The sequence below is a fragment of the Mobula birostris genome, chromosome 2, assembly GCF_030028105.1.
Source record: "Mobula birostris isolate sMobBir1 chromosome 2, sMobBir1.hap1, whole genome shotgun sequence".
Taxonomy (NCBI): domain Eukaryota; kingdom Metazoa; phylum Chordata; class Chondrichthyes; order Myliobatiformes; family Myliobatidae; genus Mobula; species Mobula birostris.
The window spans coordinates 156688263-156708606 of NC_092371.1; the positions used below are offsets into that span (position 1 = coordinate 156688263).

A 20344-nucleotide genomic window follows, 5' to 3' on the forward strand; every position below is an offset into this window, starting at 1 on the left:
CTAGTCTGGGTGACAGTCATTGAGGCAGCTCACCCTACTTTTCTTGGGCATTAGTATGGTTGTTACCCTTTTGAAGCAGGTGGGATTCTCCAACTGCAGCAGTGAGAGATTGAAAATGTCCTTAAACACTCCTGCCAGTTGGTTGGCACAGGTCATCAGGCCCAAATCAGGTACAGCATCAAGACCCGATGTCTTGCAAGGGTTCACCCCCTTGAAAAATGTTGCCTCTGATATAGAGATCACAGGATCACTAGATGCTGCAGGGATTCACACAGGTATAGTTTTATTCACCCTTCCAAAGCATGCAAAAAAAAGGCATTGAGCTCATCCGAGAGTGAAGCATCTCAGCCATTCCTGATGTTAGTTTCACTTTGTAGGAACTAATGGCCAGCATACTTGCTGACCAACCCATGCACCTTTTCATCCAAGTCATATACAATCAGTAGCAACTGTATTAGGTGCACCTGTTTGTTAAAAAAAGTACCCAATCAGCCAATCATGTGTCAGTAACTCAATGCTTAAATGCATGCAGACATGGTCAAGAGGTTCAGTTGTTGTTCAGATCAAACATCAGAATATGGAAGAAATGTGATCTAAGTGACTTTGACCACATTTGGTTGTTGGTGGTAGATGTGTTGGTTTCAGTATCTCAGAAATCGCTCATCTCCTGGGATTTTCATGGACAAGTCTCTTAGAGTTTACAGAAAATAGTGCGAAAAACAAAAAAAATCCAATGAGTCCCTTGTTAATGAGACAGATCAGAGAAGAACGGTCAGACTGGTTCAAGCTGACAGGAAAGTGACAGTAACTAAAGTATCCATTCATTACAACAGTGGTGAGTCGAGAAGCATCACTGAATGAGCAATATGTTGAACCTTGAAGTGGATGGGCTACAGCAGTAGAATATCATGAACATACACTCAATGGCCACTTTATTAATTGCCTAATAAAGCGGCCACTGAGTGCATATGCATATATATTATAAATGGCAGAGTTGTAGCTCCAGTTTCAGGGAGCCACGGACTTGAACTCCAAGATCTCTGATGAAGAACCTTGAAACTGAAATGTTAAGTCTGTTTCTCCCTTCACAGATGATGCCTGAGTTGTTGCAGGTTGCAGAATCATGGCAACATCTTTGCAAATCTCCTCTGCATCATATTCAATGTAATCATGACTCTGGTTTTCTAACCACAGTTTTAATCTATAATTTAATCTTTAATCCACAGCTAAAAGAGCAGTTTGTATCTCATTTCTATATGACCTTACAAGAACATTCTATGGCTAGGCAAAGTGGAGATAGCAAAATAATTTCCCTGCCTATCTACTTTTGTGACTACACTGCTGTTAATAACTGATGACAGACTGTTAATGCTGTTAATGACTATAATGCACCTGAAATTCAGATGCAGCTATCCTACACTCATTGCATCTTATAGTCTATATCATCCTGCTTTTAATGGTCAAATTTCTGTTTCCATCATTGTTTAAAGAAGCACCACTTCTGAGTTTAAGTTTATTTTGTTTGCTGAACAGTAGACTGAATTGAATCATACACCCTGTTCCACCTCCATCTTTTCTATGCATGTAGCAATGTCAGCATTGCCTGTTTCTGCATTTGATATTTTAGAGCAATGTTCTACTTGTCCAGCTGCTTGTTGAAGGAATATTTTGTTAAGTCCTTCGAAGAAGTGTTGATGTGAACCTTCAACATGAGATAAATCATGAAGAAAACATTACAGCAAAAGATAGAGTGTCATTAAAAGGCCACCATAAATTAAATAAGTCTCAGTGCAAAAGAATAGACCTGTATTTATATTGAAATTCATAACATCTGTGAAAAATATTTGCACAAGTAGATTATTTGAATTAGTGGTCAATGATTTTGCGGTTAGTGGCCTAAGATTCACAGTGAAAGAGAAATCACTTAAGTAAAATTTCAGATACCTTCTTTTGTTGAACCTCTGATTTTCAAAGCAAGTCAGCACCAATAGGGAAAACCAACACAAAGGGAACTTGCATAAACAATGCCAACAAGACTGGTAAACATGTAAAGTCTGTGCCTTACCTTGGGGAGGGCAAAATAAGTCCCAAATTTTTGTAAAATATCGTGCCAAGAACAAAAACAGAAGATTCATCCAAATCTGAAAAATAAAGAGATCATAGGATTATTCAATATACAATTATACCATTCAGATTATTATGCTTTTTCAATGACTTGTCCAAAAGATCCCACTCTCCTGCCACATCTCCATTGCCCTTATGAATTTTGTCCTGGATCTGTTCATCTAACTTGATTTAGAATATATTTTCAGAAATTGCATCAGGATCAGGCTCCACATCAATAGGTCTCTCTCAAGGTTGCTATGTAAGATGACAGGGTAGTTAAGAAGGCCTTCATTAGTTGGGAGATTAAGTTCAAGAGCCACAAGGTAATGTAGCTCTATAAATCTCTGGTTAGAACACACTTGGAGTATTGTGTTCAGTCCTGGTCGCCTCATTATAGGAAGGATGTGGAAGCTTCAGAGAGGGTGGAGAGGAAATTTACCAGAATTCTGCCTTAATTAGAGTTTGTTTTATGAGCAACACACACAAAATGCTGGTGGAATGCAGCAGGCCAGGCAGCATCCATAGGAAGAAGCACAGTCGACGTTTCAGGCTGAGACCCTTCGTCAGGACTAACTGAAAGAAGAGATAGTAAGAGATTTGAAAGTGGGAGGGGGCGGGGGAGATCCAAAGTGATAGGAGAAGACAGGAGGGGGAGGGATGGAGCCAAGAGCTGGAAAGTTCATTGGCAAAAGTGATACAAGGCTAGAGAAGGGAGAGGATCATGGGACAGGAGGCCTAGGGAGAAAGAAAGGGGGAAGGGAGCGCCAGAGGAAGATGGAGAGGAGGCAAGAAGTTAATTGTGAGAGGGACACAGAGAAGAAAGAAGGAGAGAGAGAGAGAGAGAAAAAAAAGAAGAGTAAAATAAATAATTAAATAAATAGATAGATAAGGGATGGGGTGAGAAAATGAGGACTGGAAGACTTTTAAAAACTTACAAAAGGAAACTAAGAAAGTTATTAGGAAAGAAAAGATGAGTTATGAAAGGAAGTTGGTGATTAACATAAAAAAGGATACTAAGAGTTTTTTTAAATATATGAAGAGTAAAAGAGTGACAAGGGTAGATACGGGACTGATTGAAAATGATGCTGAAGAAATTATAATGGATAACAAAGAGATGGTGGAGGAACTGAATGAGTATTTTGCATCAGTCTTCACAGTGGAAGACATGAGCAATATACCTGATAGCCAGAGGTATCAGGGAATAGAATTAGGTACAGTCAAGATTACTACAGAGAAAGTGCTTGGGAAGCTATGTGGACTAAGAATAGATAAGTCTCCTGGTCCGGATGAGGTGCACCCAAGGGTTCTGAAGGAGGTAGCTTTGGAGATTGTGGAAGCATTGGAAATGATCTTCCAGGAATCAATAGACTTCGGCATGGTTCTGAAGGACTGGAAGGTCACAAATGTAGTTCTGCTATTTAAGAAAGGAAGGAGGCAGCAAAAAGAAAATTACAGACCTATTAGTCTGACATCGGTAGTTGGAAAGATATTGGAGTCAATCCTCAAGGACGAGGTTATGAAATAGCTCGAGGTGCATGACAAGATAGGCCGAAGCCAGCATGGTTTCATGAAGGGAAGATCCTGCCTCATCAACCTATTGGAATTTTTTGAGGTAATCTCGAATAAGATTGACAAGGGAGAGGCTGTGGATGTTGTGTATTTGAATTTTCAAAAGGCCTTCGATAAGGTGCCGCATATGAGGCTGCTTAATAAGATGACAGCCCATGGAATTATAGGAAAGATATTGAAATGGGTGGAGCATTGGCTGATAGGCAGAAAGCAAAGGGTGGGAATAAAGGGATCCTATTCTGATTGGTTGCCGGTTACTAGTGGTGTTCCGCAGGGGTCGGTGTTGGGGCCGCTTCATTTTACCATGTGTATTGATGATTTGGATTATGGATTAAATGGTTTGGTGGCTAAATTTGCGGATGACACCAAGGTAGGTGGAGGAACAGGAAATGTTGAAGAAGCGGAAAAGTTGCAGAGAGACTTAGTCAGTTTGGGAGAGTGGGCAAAGAAATGGCAGATGGGATAGAACGTTGACAAATGTACGATTGTACATTTCGGAAGAAGAAATAATCTGGCAGATTATTATTTAGATGGGAAGAAAATTCAAAAATTAAAAGTGCTAAGGGACTTAGGGGTCCTCGTGCAGGATACCCTAAAGGTTAACCACCAAGTTGGATCGGTGGTAAAGAAAGCGAATGCTATGTTGGCATTCATTTCAAGAGGAATAGTGTATAAGAATAAGGAGGTGTTGACGAGGCTCTATGGGGCATTAGTGAGACCTCATTTGGAATACTGTGTGCAGTTTTGGGCCCCCTATCTTAGAAAGGATGTACTGATGTTGGAGAGAGTTCAGAGAAGATTTACGAGGATGATTCCTGGAATGCAGGGGCTAACATATGAGGAGCGATTGTCAGCTCTTGGATTGTATTCATTAGAGTATAGAAGAATGAGAGGGGATCTCATAGAAATGTTTCGAATGTTGAAAGGGTTGGACAGAGTAGATGTGGAAAGGTTGTTTCCCTTGGTGGGTGAGTCCAGGACAAGAGGCCATAGTCTTAAAATTAGAGGGTACCCAGTTAAAACAGAGATGAGGAAAAATTTTTTTAGCCAGAGGGTCGTGGATTTGTGGAATTCGTTGCCACATACAGTTGTGGAGGCCCGATCATTGAGGGTGTTTAAGGAGAAGATTGACAGGTATCTAATCAGTCAGGGTATCAAGGGATATGGGGAAAAAACCGGAAATTGGAACTAGATGGGTGAATAGTTTAGCTCATGGGGGAGCTGTGGAGCAGACTCAATGGGCCGAATGGCCTACTTCTGCTCCTTTGTCTTGTGATCTTGTGAGAATGGGAGGAGGGGCATTAACGGAAGTTAGAGAAGTCTATGTTCATACCATCAGGTTGGAGGCTACGCAGATGGAATATAAGGTGTTGTTCCTCCAACCTGAGTGTGGCTTCATCTTGACAGTAGAGGAGGCCATGGATAGGTTTCCAGCATCTGCAGATTTCCTCGTGTTTGAGGATAGGTTTCTCATTGGAGTGAAGGAAGATGAGAAGTGAGATGATAAGAGGTGTACAAGATAAGGAACATTGATAGAATGGTCAGCCAGTTCCCTTTTCTCAGAGTGGAAATGGCTAGGGCGTAATTTTAAAGTGATTGGAGTAAAGTATAGGGAGACGTCAGAGGTATTTTTTCACATGAGGGAGTGGTGGATGCATTGAAAGCACTGCCAGTGGTGATGGTAGAGGCATTTACATTAGGGAGATTAAGGAGACTCTTAAGTAGATATAAGAGAAATGGTAGGCTATGCTGATAGGAAACTTCAGATTGATCTTGGAGTAGGTTAAAATTTTGGCACAGCATCATGGCATGAAGGGCCTAAACCATGCTATTATGTTCTATGCTTCATTTTCTCAGATTTGTTAAACATTACTTTGAACTTTGAACATTAATAGGAGATTGACTTTGTGCTGAAGGATGCCTTTCTTAAGAGTTACAAAAATTATGGAACAAAGGTGCATACTGTGGAGACAATGACATTAAGAACAGTGGAAAACCATTTCCCCTCTTCAATGTATGTTGTTTTATCACCTCTACTTATTGGGTACATTGCTAAATTATATGTGCAAAGAACAGGACCAGAAATGACAACCTCACCTGGTGATGAGGGTACAAATATGTTTTTTGGAATTATAATTTTGTCTTCGGAGTTCCTTGCCCAGTCGACCATTCCCTTTCTTCCTTTCATTGGGAAGTTGATATCAGTCAGGACGGATGCTGCAGGCAGCTTGTGAATACTGGCCACTGAAAGAGAATCACGAATAATTGATTTGGAGAAAATTGTTCATTAAACTTGCAACCTCAAAACTGAGTGTAATTTTTTAAAATTTTGTTTGAATGCTTGAGCTTGTTATTCAATAACCAATCCAATGCAGTGACTTGATTAGGTACAGGTATAGGATTCAATCTGCAAGGATAAATTACTTGTATCTTTTGGGGTAACACGCACAAAATGCTGAAGGAATTCAGCAGGTCAGCCAGTATCTTGGAGTAGTTTGCAGCGGCCACTCCAGTGATATCTGTTATCTGTCAGGTAGGGTACCGTGTACAATCCTGATTTGATGGAGACAGACGTGAGAGCACGGAGGAACATCTGGTGAAACTTCCGAAATGCCTGCTTCGCTGCCGCTGCTACTACGTGATCCAGAATCTCCAGGGGGGAAGGCCCCGAGTCCTCGGCTTTGCTTGTTGCTTGACAGCCGGGGCGGGGTCGAAGTTCTCGGCAGAGATGGGGCTCGGTGCTTGGTTTTGGAGGGCTGGTCAGAGGCTCGAAGTTTTCGGATGGACTCAGAGTCGGCTACGGACAGGTGCTTCCAATGCATCGGCAAGTTTGTGGCACTTGGAGGTTCATGGCAGGGAGAGTTTCTCCCTTCTACCATCTGTGTGAGATGATGGGGCTATCGGGACTTGAGACTTTTTTTTACCGTGCCCATGGTCTGCTCTTTATCAAATTACGGTATTGCTTTGCACTGTTGTAACTATATGTTATTTTGTCCTGTGTTTCTGTGATATCTTTCTGGAGGAACATTGTATCACTTTTTAATGCATGCATTTCTAAATGACAATAAACAGGGACTGAGGGTCCTCATAATCGAATAATCTAATAATCTAATCTATGGTGGGAAATGGACAGTCAATATTTTGGGCTGAGACCCTTCATTTGGATAGGAAAGAGAAAGGGCACAAACCAGAGTAAAAAGGCGTGAGGGAAGCGAGAGGTGCACAAGCCCATAGATGATAGGTGAATTCAGGTGAGAGAGGGAAGTTAGTTAGATGGGGAGGGGGAAAATGGGAATACTGTGAGAAGCTGGATGATGATAGGTATAAGACGCAAAGGGCTGAAGAAGGTGGAATCTGAGAGGGGACCATGAAATAAAGGAAGGAGAAGGGAAACAGGAGGAGGAGGCCACACCAGCCACTGAACCTCCTTTGCTGTTCAAGTCAAGGCTCAACTTTTCTTTAGTTTTCTGCTTGATTCTCAGCTACCTTGATCTCATTTGTATCCAAAAATCATCCAAGTCTAAGAACTGAACGTGCACAGGCTTCTGAGAAAAAGACTTCAAAAGGAATGTCTCCATGAAATGGCTGACTCCTTATGCTGAGACACTGACCCTTAGATTTTGATTCTGTCACTTAAGTTTGAAATAGTCTCCACAAGCTCTTCTTGCTGTTTTTTAATGTGTTATGTTAAACCTATCTCCTTGAGCAAGCTTTTGATCATTTATATCTTTTTTGTGAACCACTTTTATTCTGCCAAAGATACCACCTGTTGCTATATTGGAAGTTCAAAGTAAACTTTTTATCAAGTGCATATATGTCACCTAGACATAGGAGCATAATTAGGCTTCATTTTCTTACAGGCATTTACAGTAGAACAAAGAAACACAATGGAATCAATTAAAAACTACAAAGGCTGACAACTAATCAATGTGCAAAAGAACATGAAATGTCCAAACTACAATGAAAAAGATAATAGCAATAAATAAGTTAATAAATAACAATACTGAGAACATGAATTGTAAAGTCCTTAAAAATGAGTCCACAAGTTGTGGAATCAGTTTGGAGTTGAGACAAATGAAGTTATGAACACCGGTTGAGAAGCCTGATGTTTGAAGGGTAATAATTGTTTCTGAACCTGGTGGTACAGGAACTAAGGCTCCTGTACCTCCTTCCCAATGACAGCATCATGCTTCATGAGGTATCTGACACTGATCATAAACACAAAAGATTCTGCAGATGATGAAAATTTTGAGCAATGCACACAAAAAGCTGGAGAAACTCAACAAGTCAGGCAACATCCGTGGAGTAGAATAAACAGTCGGTGTTTTGGGTTGAAACCTTGGAAGGGAAAGGGGCAGGAGCCAGAATAAGGAGGGGTAGGAACACCAGCTGGCAGGTGAGAGGGAAGGTGGGTGAGGGGTCCCGAAAGAATGTTGGGTGAGTGGTGTTGCAACAGCAATCTTGCACACAACTTCAGCAAGACCAAAGTATTGATTGCGGCCTTCATGAAAAGGAAATCAGGAAGAAGGGCCACTGTTCAGTTTTGAAATGCTCAAAGAGAAATACTTATTAGAAAAACAAGACTTTTATCGGTATTTACAGATGTGACAGTATGTTAATAGGACAGTTAAAAATGTAACCAAGGCAAGTACATGTTTGATAGAGCTATTTAGAAAAGCGTATAATTCAGACAACGGTAAAAGAATCAAACGTGTATAAGGGTTTGTCAAATCTTAAAACACATTCGACTTCATACATTAAAACAAAATGGGAGAAGGAAGGAGGGATAATAATATCTGAGGAAGAATGGACAATAATATGGAGGTATCAATAGAAGTGTACCAGTTCACAGAAATGGAGGGAGTTTGGATAGAAAAATTCGAAAAGATATTTTATTACACATTCTCAGAAATCCCATTATGATAGTAACCTCCCTGTTTGCTGGAGAAATTGTGGAAATCAAAATGCAAACCATTACAGGTTACCCCCGCCGTCCGAAGGTAGAGCGTTCCTATGAAACGGTTCGTAAGCCGGAATGTCGTAAAGCGAAGAAGCGATTACCATTTATTTATATGGGAAAATTTTGTGAGCGTTCGCAGACCCAAAAATAACCTACCAAATCATGCCAAATAACACATAAAACCTAAAATAACAGTAACATATAGTAAAAGCGGGAATGATATGATAAATACACAGCCTATATAAAGTAGAAATACCTTTCCACAATCATTGCTGCACTGTTCTCCGTAGTGAAAATCTCGCGCAAGTGCCATCGGCAGAAAATCACACGCAAGCGCTGGCAGTCCTTACTTCGTTCACCACGATCAAAACGCTTAATTATGTCTAGTTTTACACTAAGTGCAACACCCTTACGAGCTCTTTCAGGCTTTTCTGATACCTTAGAATTCATCTTGCAAACGGTTGCTCATAGCACGTGTTTAAGCAATGCCGGCGAGAATGCCGTTCTGAATCCGGGGGAGAGCGGCTGCTCGGGGCGCGCGCTGCCCATTATTGCGCGCTGTTTTTCGTAACAGTGAAAACACCTTCTGAAAGCAAAAATAGGGCACTAATGTAGGTCTTTTGTAACAGTGAGGTTTCGTAAAGCGAACGTTTGAAAAGCGGGAGACACCTGTATCATATTTTCTGGAAATGCCCCATTATCAAAGACTATTGGAGAGGGATACATAATGCCCTACAAGACATCTTTTAATGTGAAATACCCTTAGAAAGTAAGACCATATATTTTGGGTATATACCTCAAGAATGGTTGAAAAGAGATAAATATTTAATGAATATACTGCTGGTGGCTGGAAAAAAGAACCTTACCAGGAAATGGTCATCACAGGAGAGCCCAACTTTAAATGTATGGATGGAAATTTACAAAATGGAGAAGATAACAGCATCTGTTAATCATAAGTTGGAACAATTTGATTCATACTGGGAAAAATGGTTTAACTACATAACACCTCATAGGCCTGATTTTATTCTCACAAGTCAATGAATATGTTGTAAAAAAAAATCACTCCCTACTTTGTACATAGTTTTCTTCTTTTGATTGTTCTTTCTTTCCTCTCCTTTCTATAAGTGTATACCTCAGATAAATATTATGTGGAAATTTGTGACAAATATGACTATATGATATATATGTACAGTATCTGAAGTACATCTTATGGAAATGTTTGTTTGATGATGAACTTCAATAAAAAATAAATTTCAAAAAAAAGGAAAGGAAATCAGGAGAACACACACTGATCCCCGTCGAGGGTTCAGCAATGGAGATGGTCGGGAGCTTCAAGTTCCTGGACATCAACAGCTCAAAAGATCTATTCTGAAACCAACATGCTGGTGCAATCAGGAAGAAGGTACACCAGTGGCTATACCTCATTGGGAGTTTGAAGAGATTTGGCATTTCACCAAACAAATTTCTACACATGTACTGAAGAGAGGACTTTGACAGGTTTTACCACAGCCTGGTATGGAGGCTCAAATGTGCAGTATTGAGAGAGGATGCAAAGGGTGGTAGACTGAGGCAGCTCCATCACAGTCACAGGCCTCCCCACCATCGAGGGCATCTTCAAAACGTGTTTCCTTAAGAACGTGGCATCCATCATGAAGGACCCTCACCATCTAAGACATGCTCTCTTCTCATGACTACCAACAGGAAGGAGGTACAGGATCCTGAAATGCAACATTTCAGTGACAGCTTCTTCCTCTCTGCCAACAGATATCTGAATGGTCCATGAGCTCATGAACGCAACCTCACTATTCCTCTTTTGCACTCTTTTAATTGTAAGTCATAATAATTTTTATATCTTGCACTGTACTGCTGCCACGGAACAACAAATTTCATGAGATATGTCAGTGATAATAAACCTGATTTTGATCCTGAGTAATACAGTAGGGATTGTCTTTGTAACTCTGGAAGAGTATGATCCCGAAGAACACAAGAACATCTCTTGGCTAGGTTGATTCAGTGAAACCCATATAAAACGAAGACCCACTTTGAAAGTAGATGAAGCCAATTGCCCAGGAGTGGGCTTGTGTTTGTTGGTGAGAGAGAAGGAACACACTGCATGATCACTATCCTGGAACACATAGGCCTGAAATGGCCCTAATATTAACACCTGAAGCTCATTTGAATGGGAGTGGCAAGTTGTGAGTCCAGACTGCTACCTTGTAGTAAAAATGCATTTGCTTTAAGGTTTATTCATATAGGTCCTGGAAGCAAGGAAGAGAACTGGGAGGTGGGTAGGAATTATTGGGCTGATAGGAGGAGATTGGGGAAGGTTCAAACATTAATTACCAATTATCTTTTACATTCCATTTCTTCCAAATTCATAATAGGATTTTATATTTTGTAAACAAGAATAATCCAGTTTTCTCTAACTTCTGGTAATTTTCCCCTTCCTCCTTCTCTCTTCATCCATTCTCTTCTTACCTTTTCTCTTCTCCTTATCTGTCTATCTTTTCCCCCGGTATCTCTCCTCCTTCCCTTACTCTCATCGTCCACTGTACTCTCCAATCAGATTCCCTACTTATTCGGTCCTTTACCTTTCCCACCTATTATTTCCTGGCTTCTGTCATCATCCCCCATCCTCCAATTCCTACCTACTCCCTCACCTGGCCTCACAAATCATCTTCTATTTTGTACTGCTTTCCCTCCCCCACCTTCTTATTCTAGCTTCTTCCTCCTTCCTTTCTTGTCCCGATGAAGGGTCTCAGCCTGAGATGTTGACTATTTATTCCTTTCCACAGACTTTTGCCTGGCTTGCTGAGTTTCCTCAGCATTTCATGTGCATTACTCATTATCTGGTGTAGCTTCCAGAGCTGTGTCAGCTGCAGGGGATTGGCACTTCCATAATGTAGTTGGCCTTCAGACTTATTTCAAGCCTGGGGTCAAGGCCCTACTTCTTACTTCTCTTTTAACATTTCACAGGTTGTTCTTTCTGCAGCATACTCGAGTGCATGGTTCATTGGACAGTTTAGTGCTTGTCCTATGGCTGTTATAAATGCATCAAATCAAGCAGTTTCTAGCCCTCTGACTCTGAAGGAGATTTAGTTGAGTCACAAGAGTGTCTTTCTGGATAAAGCAGATTGATTCCAGCAGTAGAGGCAGTAGATATAACTGATAATAGATTCATTGGCACCATTTTAATAACGTCAGCATGTTACCAGATGTTTCCTGAATTGTTGATGCAGTGTGTCAATGTAGAGCTTGCTGCAGCCCAGTCTGGCAGCTGTTCTTCAGACATCTTTGGCAATGGACTTTGAAATTTTCCATCTGGAGTATTTTCTGTGGCTTTGCTACTTTCACTGTCTGTTCCAAGACTTGTTCAACAAAGAGGAGAATGAAAGTAAGACAGTGGTGCCAATCACAACCCCAATCAATCCTTGTCCATTTTTGACCTGATGCCATGTGGTTGATGTGGACTCTCAGAGTTTCTCCTTTCTGTCTGCATAATACAGTGCTACCCCCTCTGGTGGGTCTATCCGGCTTGTGAGGCAGAACATATCAATGAGTCTGCCAAATGAGGTCTGATTTTGAGAGTTTGATTATGTCAGGTTGTGGTTTTACTTATCAGTGGGATTGCTCTTCCAATTTATACATCCATCCAGATGTTTGTGTGGGTTACTGAGCTGGGATTAACTTTGCCGTTTCTGAACTGAGTGCTAAGAAACATGTCTTTTTGGAAATCTCATACAGGAGCCCAAAATGTCTGCAACCAAACCACATCCAGCTTCAAGAGAAGCAAACCACCATATGAAGAGTGAACGATCAGTGAAATATAATGACACCAAAAGTAAATGAAGTTTTCAAAGCATACTCAGTCCATGCAGGCATTTATGCTCCTCTAGAACCTCATCTTGTCTTTGTTTAACTATCATCTTAACTTTCTACTCCCTCCTCCCCACTTGCTAAAAATGCTACTTTGTCTGTTAACAGCCATCTGTTGAGTTTGAGTATTTTCTGATTCATCCCTCTGTGTATCCAAGAAAATTTGGGCCTTCACTTTCTCTGGTATTTTACAATCCAGCAAAGGTCTGCCTTTTTACACAAAAATGCATGGTTCCACATTTTCCTGCATTGAAATTTGTATGCCAGTTACTGTCATTTGCATAATAAGTGAATACTACTACAATTTAAAACTTCCATCTGTACTATTTAGCATCTTATCTTTCTTGCTTTCTATTTTATCATCTCTCTTTTTGTAAATTCCCATCACCTGTGTCATTTACAGACTCCATGAAAGGGCATGGCACCAATCTAAGTCTTTGTGTGACACGATTGTGTGATATACTGCTAATTTCAGTACTTTTGATTATCCCGATGCTTTGTCTATTACTCCTGAACCAATTTCCTATCTAGGTCAATCAATTTCATGAATGCTAACTAATAATCTCTTGTGAGTTTCTTCAATTATCTCCTCCAAGATTCAACCATACTTATTTGATGTGACCTGTCTTTTACAGATCCATACAATTTCTCTTTGAACAAAAGCAAATTTTCAATCTGCTGAAAAACCCAAGTGACAATTGATATCAGTACTTTTAAATTTTGATGTAGCATGGGTAATATTCCAAGTTTTTGGTAGGGTATCTACAATATATTCATCTCCCTCTCCTAAATCCCTAGAATGGAAATGGTTTGGTCCAATGGATCTTTTCCTTCTTTGGAGCTATTATCTTTTTAATTACTCTTTATCCATGATATAATATTAACTTGGGAGATCTTGAATACAGCTCTCTTCTGCAAATGTAAATACGGTACAAAATAACAATTCTAAAAGCCTGCTCTTTATGTATTTTAAATTAAGATTAAAAATATTAATGATGAAAGACTAATATTTTTAACCACCTGTACAGCATATAAAAATATACAGTGAAATGCATTATATGCACGTGCACTGGGGGCCCCACAAGTGTCACTATGCTTCTGGTGTCAACATAGCATGCCCACAACCAATCCTAATTCATACATCTTTTGAATGTGGGAAGAGACCAGAGCACCAAGAGGAAACCCACGCAGTCATAGGGAAAAGGTGCAAACTTCTTCTAGGCGGCAGTGGGATTTGAACCCCAGTGTTACAGCTGGTACTATAACGCTTTACACTAACTGCAACACTACCATTCCAACCCAATATTAGAATTTTACACATCAAAATTGCAACCTTGAAGAGTCTGTATTGCCCTTAGTGATGTTTTTCCTAAGATGGTTAAAATATTTATCTTGCAAATTCCTTTTCATATTCCCTCTTTACATCTGTGTTGTTGTTGGTATCTCACCTCTTCAATAGGATTTGTGCTGAATTTTTACGGCTTCTGTTTTCTTCTACGTTGTTCCTTTCCTCTTCAGTGACCCACAAATGTTCTGCACTTACTGTCTCTATTATGACAAGGAGATCCATATGGTTCATGCTAGTTCCCAGCTACCCCATATCCTTTCTCCCCATTTCTCTATCCCGACAACATATTCAGTAAGATTCCGATTGATTTGTCACATGTACTTCAACACATACAGTAAAATGCCAATCACGGATTTGATCTTCAGGCCTCGACTTCTGGATTTTCAGGGGTGTCTGACCCCGCTGATCCAGGGCTTTGTGATTCCTTCAGATCCTCATGACTCTTTTGATCCTCCACCTTCAGTTTTCATCCTTCTTTAGGATTCAGTCTTCTACTTTGCCTTCCAGACTTTGCTAGGTTTGATTTTTATTCTACTGCTTCCAGACTCACATCGACCTCGACCTTGTTCTTGCATGGACCTCCACAACCCTGGTGACATGTACCCATATCTAGACGTGCCACTTGAGATAAGGCCAATTTATGTAGCAACATCTGTAAATTTAATTAGTAGATTGGAGCTATAGGTGGCGACATAGTCATGGATGTACAGAGCCTAAAGCTTAGGACACAGCCCTGGGGGGCTTCTGTGTTGAGGGAGCCCACTCTTCACACCTCCCGGCCATCTGACAGGAAGTCCAGGATCCAGCTGCACAAGGCAGGGTTAAGGCTGAGGTCTATGAGCTTCTTGTTAAGCCTGGCGGAAATTATGGTGTTGAATGCTGATCAGTAGTCCAAAAACAGCATTCTCACATAAGCATCCCTCCTCTCCAGGTGTGTAAGGATGGTGTGTAGAGCTGTGGCTATTGTGTCATCTGTTAATGGTTGAGTTGGTAGGTGAATGGTAGGGGATCCAGTGTGGGTGGTAGCATGCTGCAGATGTAGTCCTTGACCAGCCTTTTGAAGCATTTGCTTATTGTTGAGGTGAGTGCGACAGGATGCCAGTCATTCAGACATGTTACCTTGGTCTTTTTAGGTACAGGGACAATGGTGGATGTTTTGAAGCAAGAGGGCACTCTACACTGGTAGAGGAAGAGATTAGAAATGTCTGCAAACACACCAGCCAGTGGTGTCACACACACTCCGCCCGGGGATGCCATCCGGTCCCGCAGCCTCGTTGGAAACATCTCTGTACTTCAGCCTCAGAGGTGACCAAGGCGCAGGTCACTTTGGTGGCTCTCCTCAGGGGCTCAGTGTTGGTGACATCAAACTGAGTGTAAAAAAGATTTAGCTCATCTGGGAGAGAGACAGCAATGTTGGCAGCACCACTGCGTTTAGCTTTGAAGTCTGCAATGGTGTGCAGACCTTGCCATAAGCTATATGTGTTGTTAGTGGAGAGTTGTGTCTGGATCTTGTCTCTGTATTGTTGTGTCGCTGCCGTGATGACTGTGCGTAGATCGTAGCTGCATTTCTCGAGTTCCTGGTGGTTACCGACGGCAAAAGCTCTGTCTCGCATGATGAATGCAGTGCGCATGGAACTGTTGATCCAGAGTTTCTGGTTTGGATAGACCCAGACTGATTTCTAGGGGACAATGTCCGAATGATCTGATCTGTCTGAACAGTATGCAAGACAAACTTTTCACTGTATCTCTGTACAGATGACAATAATAAACTAATTCTGGGATGAAAACTTCCTGAGTTTCAAAATACTGAGCTAGAATGGTTTCCCCCACACCAACCAGTCCCCCGCAAAGCCACAAATGATCTCAGCCTTGAGTTAAAATCAGGGTTGAGAAACAACAATCCCACTGAAGTAGGAAGGGCCACATTATTTTGGGCTCAGCCCACTTTCAAACTCACCTCATCTTGATCGAGGGGGATAATTAAATTTGCCCCTCACCTGACCAGGGGTCTGGACAGGCAGATTGAGAAGGCTCAGGAAGCCTATCCCAAGGCCCCATCCTCAACTGTCTGTCAAAGGCACTAAACAGTTTAGTATGATTCCCATAGTCAGAGACAGATAAAAGTTATTTAAGTAATGTAAAGATAGCAAAAGAAAACCACACATTTCTGACAAGGTAATTAAAAACCATTAAAAAAGCCCAGGGGCACTGTTTAGACACTGGAACTCTGGTGTGAGGCTGACAGGTGGATGTGGATTATATCCAGACTCCCTCCAGCACATTAGTATTCCATTACTGAGCAGTGTTAAGTCCAGTGACAAAGCAGAAAAGACAGCATGATAGGAACTCATTTCTAGCTCAGCTCAGACATCTATCTCTCACTTGTGAGGTTTATGAGGCTAGCAGGGTTACAGATGGACTGGAGTTAAAGAAATAATTGTGGAGTAAACTCGATGGGCTAAATGGGCTAATTCTGCTCCTTTGTCATATATTGTATTACACACTCTCGGACATCCGAGACATGCTATGCCATCTACTACTAAAAGGCAGCCATTCTCTCTGGGCTGCTGACTGTTGGTTAGCTTGATTGACCTAGGGGCAGATACTTGGAACTAAAGTCAATTACCTGTGAGAATCAGACAGAACAGTGGAATAAAGACCAAACATCAGATCAGTGAAAATTTTATTGAATGGCTGAGCAGATTTGATGGGCCAAAATGGTCTCCTGTTGTTCCTAATTTGCATTGCATGCAGACAATTGTGTTGAACTTTGCTCAGTTTCTAGTATACTGTAGGTCAAAGGCAGAACAATTTCATAATGGTGGCAGTGAAATGAATCTGTCTGAACTGGCTGACTTTTGAGGTGACAGATATAGAAAAGGAACAGGGAGGAATGAAGAGATTGCAAAAGTCTGTGGACAAGCCCAGATCAAAAATGTTCGAGCTATCTTCCATAAGACCATGGGACATAAGACCAAAATTAGGCTATTTGACCTATTGAGACTGTTCCTCCATTCTATCGTGGCTGATTTATTATCCCACTCAATCCCACTCTCCTGCCTTCACCCTGTAACCTTTGACACCCTTACCAATCAAGTATATATCAATCTTCGCTTTAAATATACACATTGGCTTGGCCTCCACAGCCATCTGTGGCAATGAATTTCACAGATTCACCAGCTTCTGGGTAAAGAAATTCCTCATTTTTGTTCTAAAGGGATGTGCTTGTAATCTGAGATTGTGCCCTCGGATCCTAGACTTCCGCATTATAGGAATCATCTTCGTCACATCTAATCCATCTAATCTACAAACGTTTGTAGAACATAGAAAAGTACAGCACAGGAACAGGCATTTTGGCCCACAACATTGTGCCAAGCTAGCTAAAAAACAAATCAAAAACACCCAAACACTAATCTCTCCACCTTCCTTATATCCATGTGCCTATCCAAACATCTGTTAAGAGCCTCTAATGCATTTGCCTCTACCACCATTCCAGGCTGTGCATTCCAGGACTGTCCCGCTTGAACCTACCCACTCTCACCTTCAATGCATGTCCTCTGGTATTAGTCATTTCAACCCTGGGAAGTAGATTCTCTCTATCTATTTTAACTGTGCCTCTCACAATCCTGTAAACCTCTACCAGATCTCCCCTCAGCCTCTGACGCTTCAGAGAAAACAAACCAAGTTTATCCAGCCTCTTGTGATAGCAAATGCCTTCTAAAACAGGCAGTATCCCGGTGAACATCTTCTACACCCTCTCTATAGCCTTAGCATCCTTCCTATAGTGTATTCGGATGTGGCTGAACCAGCGTTTTATATGCTTTTCAGTATTCAATAGGTTTAAATGAGATGCCCCCTCATTCTTCTAAACTCCAGCAAGTACAGACCCAGAGCCATCAGATGTGAATCATTCATTAACCCCTTCATTTCCAGGATCATTCTCATGAACCTCCTCTGGACCCTCCCCAAGACTGGCACACCCTTTCTTAGATAAGTGGCCCAAAACTGTTCATAATACTCCGGGCACTCTGACCAATGCCATAAAAAGCCTTAGCATTACATCCTTGTTTTTATATTCCAGCAAACATTAGATAAACCTGACCAATTTTTGATGATAAAACAGAGGCTTCTGCGCACTCACACAAAAGACAGAGCTCTCAGATCCATCAATAGGTGAGCCTGAAACTTCAGGCTTTGCGGATTGATGGATCCGCAATGGTTTGATGAAGGGCATGTGGGAAGACTAATATTAAATCAAGCGTCTCTTAGTATACTCAAGTCTAGTAGCTTTTCATGGGAAGGCTCCCATTAAGTGCTGAGTTTGGTTGTCTGCCACTAAAAGTAGTAAATGGAGCCTGATGTGCTAGATTGAAAAGAGAAGGATTTGCTCAACTATTCCACTCAAAACACTTTCCATATGCATTCACCAGAACTTATTTTCCTCCATCAATTTATTTTTCCCCAGAAGTTTAAAATGTTAATAATATCACCTCCATGTTTCCTCTTCTCCAACAAAAGTAAGAACATAAAAACATAATAAATAGAAACAGGAGTAAGCAATTTGGACCATTTGGTTAGTTCTTCCATTGCAGAAGATTATAGCTCACCCAACATTTGCTTGATCTTTCTACGTATCCCCCAATTTCTTAAATATCCACAAATCCATTGACCATTGTTTCAGTGAACTCAATGAATGAACTTTCACAGCACCTGCATACCAGGACAGAGAATTCCAAAGATTTACCACTCACTCAACAAAGAAAATCTCCCTATTTTAATCCTAAGTAGTCTAAGTGGAGAATATAATTCCTAGCTTTAGAAATCTCAGGTTGGAAAACCTCTGTGATTATCTTTTGAGCCCTCTGCACATTTCAAAGAGATTATGTCTCAGTATTCTAAACTCCAGAGAACTGAGACCCAACCCCCTCAACCTCTCCTCAAGTTTGACTGATTTTATGGCGTTCTCTGACAAAGTGTATTGTTGATGATAGGGGATGAGTCAAATTTCTAGAAGGCATGTCATAAGGCGCTGCCAGGACTCAAGGGCCTGAATTAGGGAGAGTTTGGGTAGGTGAGGATTTTACTCAACACATACAAAATGCTGGAGAAACTCAGGAAGTCAGGCAACATCTACAGGGAGGAATAAACAGTTGACATTTCAGGCCAATGATTCATCAGGACTGGAAAGGAAGGGGAATGAAGCCTGAATAATATGGTTGGGAACGAAATAAGTACAAGCTGGGAGGTGATAGGTGAAACCAGATGAGGGGGAAGGGAGGATAAAGTATGAAATGGGAAGATAGTGGAAGAGCTCAAAGGCTAAGTAAGAAGGACCCTGATAGGAAAGGATAGTGAACCATGGAAGTGAAGGAAGAGGGTCACTGACGTGAGATGATTGGCAAGAGAAGAGAAGGGATGAGAGGGAGCTAGAATGGGGAATAGAAAAAGAAAGAAGGGGAAAAAAGCATCATCTGCTTATGACAAAATTATTTCTGAGAAAATCAAGCCTTTGGAACTTGCTCCTTCGGAGGCCTGAGGAAGCAGATGTGAATAACTTTGAGGATGATGTAAAAATATTCCTGATAAGGGAGGCGTTCATGGGAGGGAGTGTGGTGGTTGGAGAAAGGATAAGACAGCTAGACATGAATGAATTAAGATTACAAGTCAATTCAACTGTGATCTTACTTAAAGGGTGGGCAAACTTGAGGGGCCGATTCTTACTGTTCATTCATGTTTGTGTTCATCTCAATGCGTCAGCTCAGAAACAAATCTGGTGAACCTTCACTGTTTCCTTTTTATACCTTATATATCCTCTATCAGATAAGGCAGCGGTCCCCAACCACCAGGCCGTGGACCAGTGCCGGGCCGCAAAGCATGCGCTACCGGGCTGCAAGGAAACGATATGATTTGGCGATAGGAGTCAGCTGCACCTTTCCTCATTCCTGGACTTACTTCCTGGCATAATTTACATATTACTATTTAATTATTTATGGTTTTATTACTATTTAATTATTTCTGGTGCAACTGTAATGAAAATCAATTCCCCCCGGGATGACTATGACTGACATTCCCTGTCACGCCCACTGTTGAGCTTGAATGCACGCGAGGTCATTATGCACGTGTCATCCATGTCAGCACGGGAAGGAGATCAATGATGGCGGGCTGAAAAGCATGCTTGACATAACATCTCTGCCGGCATTCTGGATCAAAGTCCAGGCTAAATATCCTGAGATAGCCATGAAAGCACTGAAAACGTTGCTTCCATTTCCAACATATCTCTGCAATGAATGCAACGAAAACTAAATTATGGAATAGACTGGACATAAGGAACCCCATTCGAGTATCGCTGTCTCCCATCACCCTTCGATGGGACCGTCTTGTTGCAGGAAAACAAGCCCAGGGTTCCCACTGATTCAGCAATATTGGTGTGTTGCAATGATTTTATAAGTTCATACGGGGAAAATATGTGCTGTGTGTTTAATATC

The 20344-nt window shown here is 41.3% G+C and overlaps 1 protein-coding gene across 9 annotated transcripts in view; it reads right to left on the reverse strand.

The window, feature by feature from the left end:
• adgrb3 (adhesion G protein-coupled receptor B3) overlaps nt 1-20344 on the reverse strand; it is an 817113-nt gene that overhangs the window by 339976 nt on the left and 456793 nt on the right. For all 9 annotated transcript variants that reach the window (XM_072250523.1, XM_072250502.1, XM_072250515.1 and 6 more), the window contains 2 exons: nt 5773-5919; nt 2066-2141 (listed from right to left, as the gene is read on the reverse strand). In XM_072250523.1, coding sequence (XP_072106624.1) covers nt 2066-2141; nt 5773-5919 — 223 coding nt within the window. The remainder of the gene's footprint in view (nt 1-2065; nt 2142-5772; nt 5920-20344) is intronic.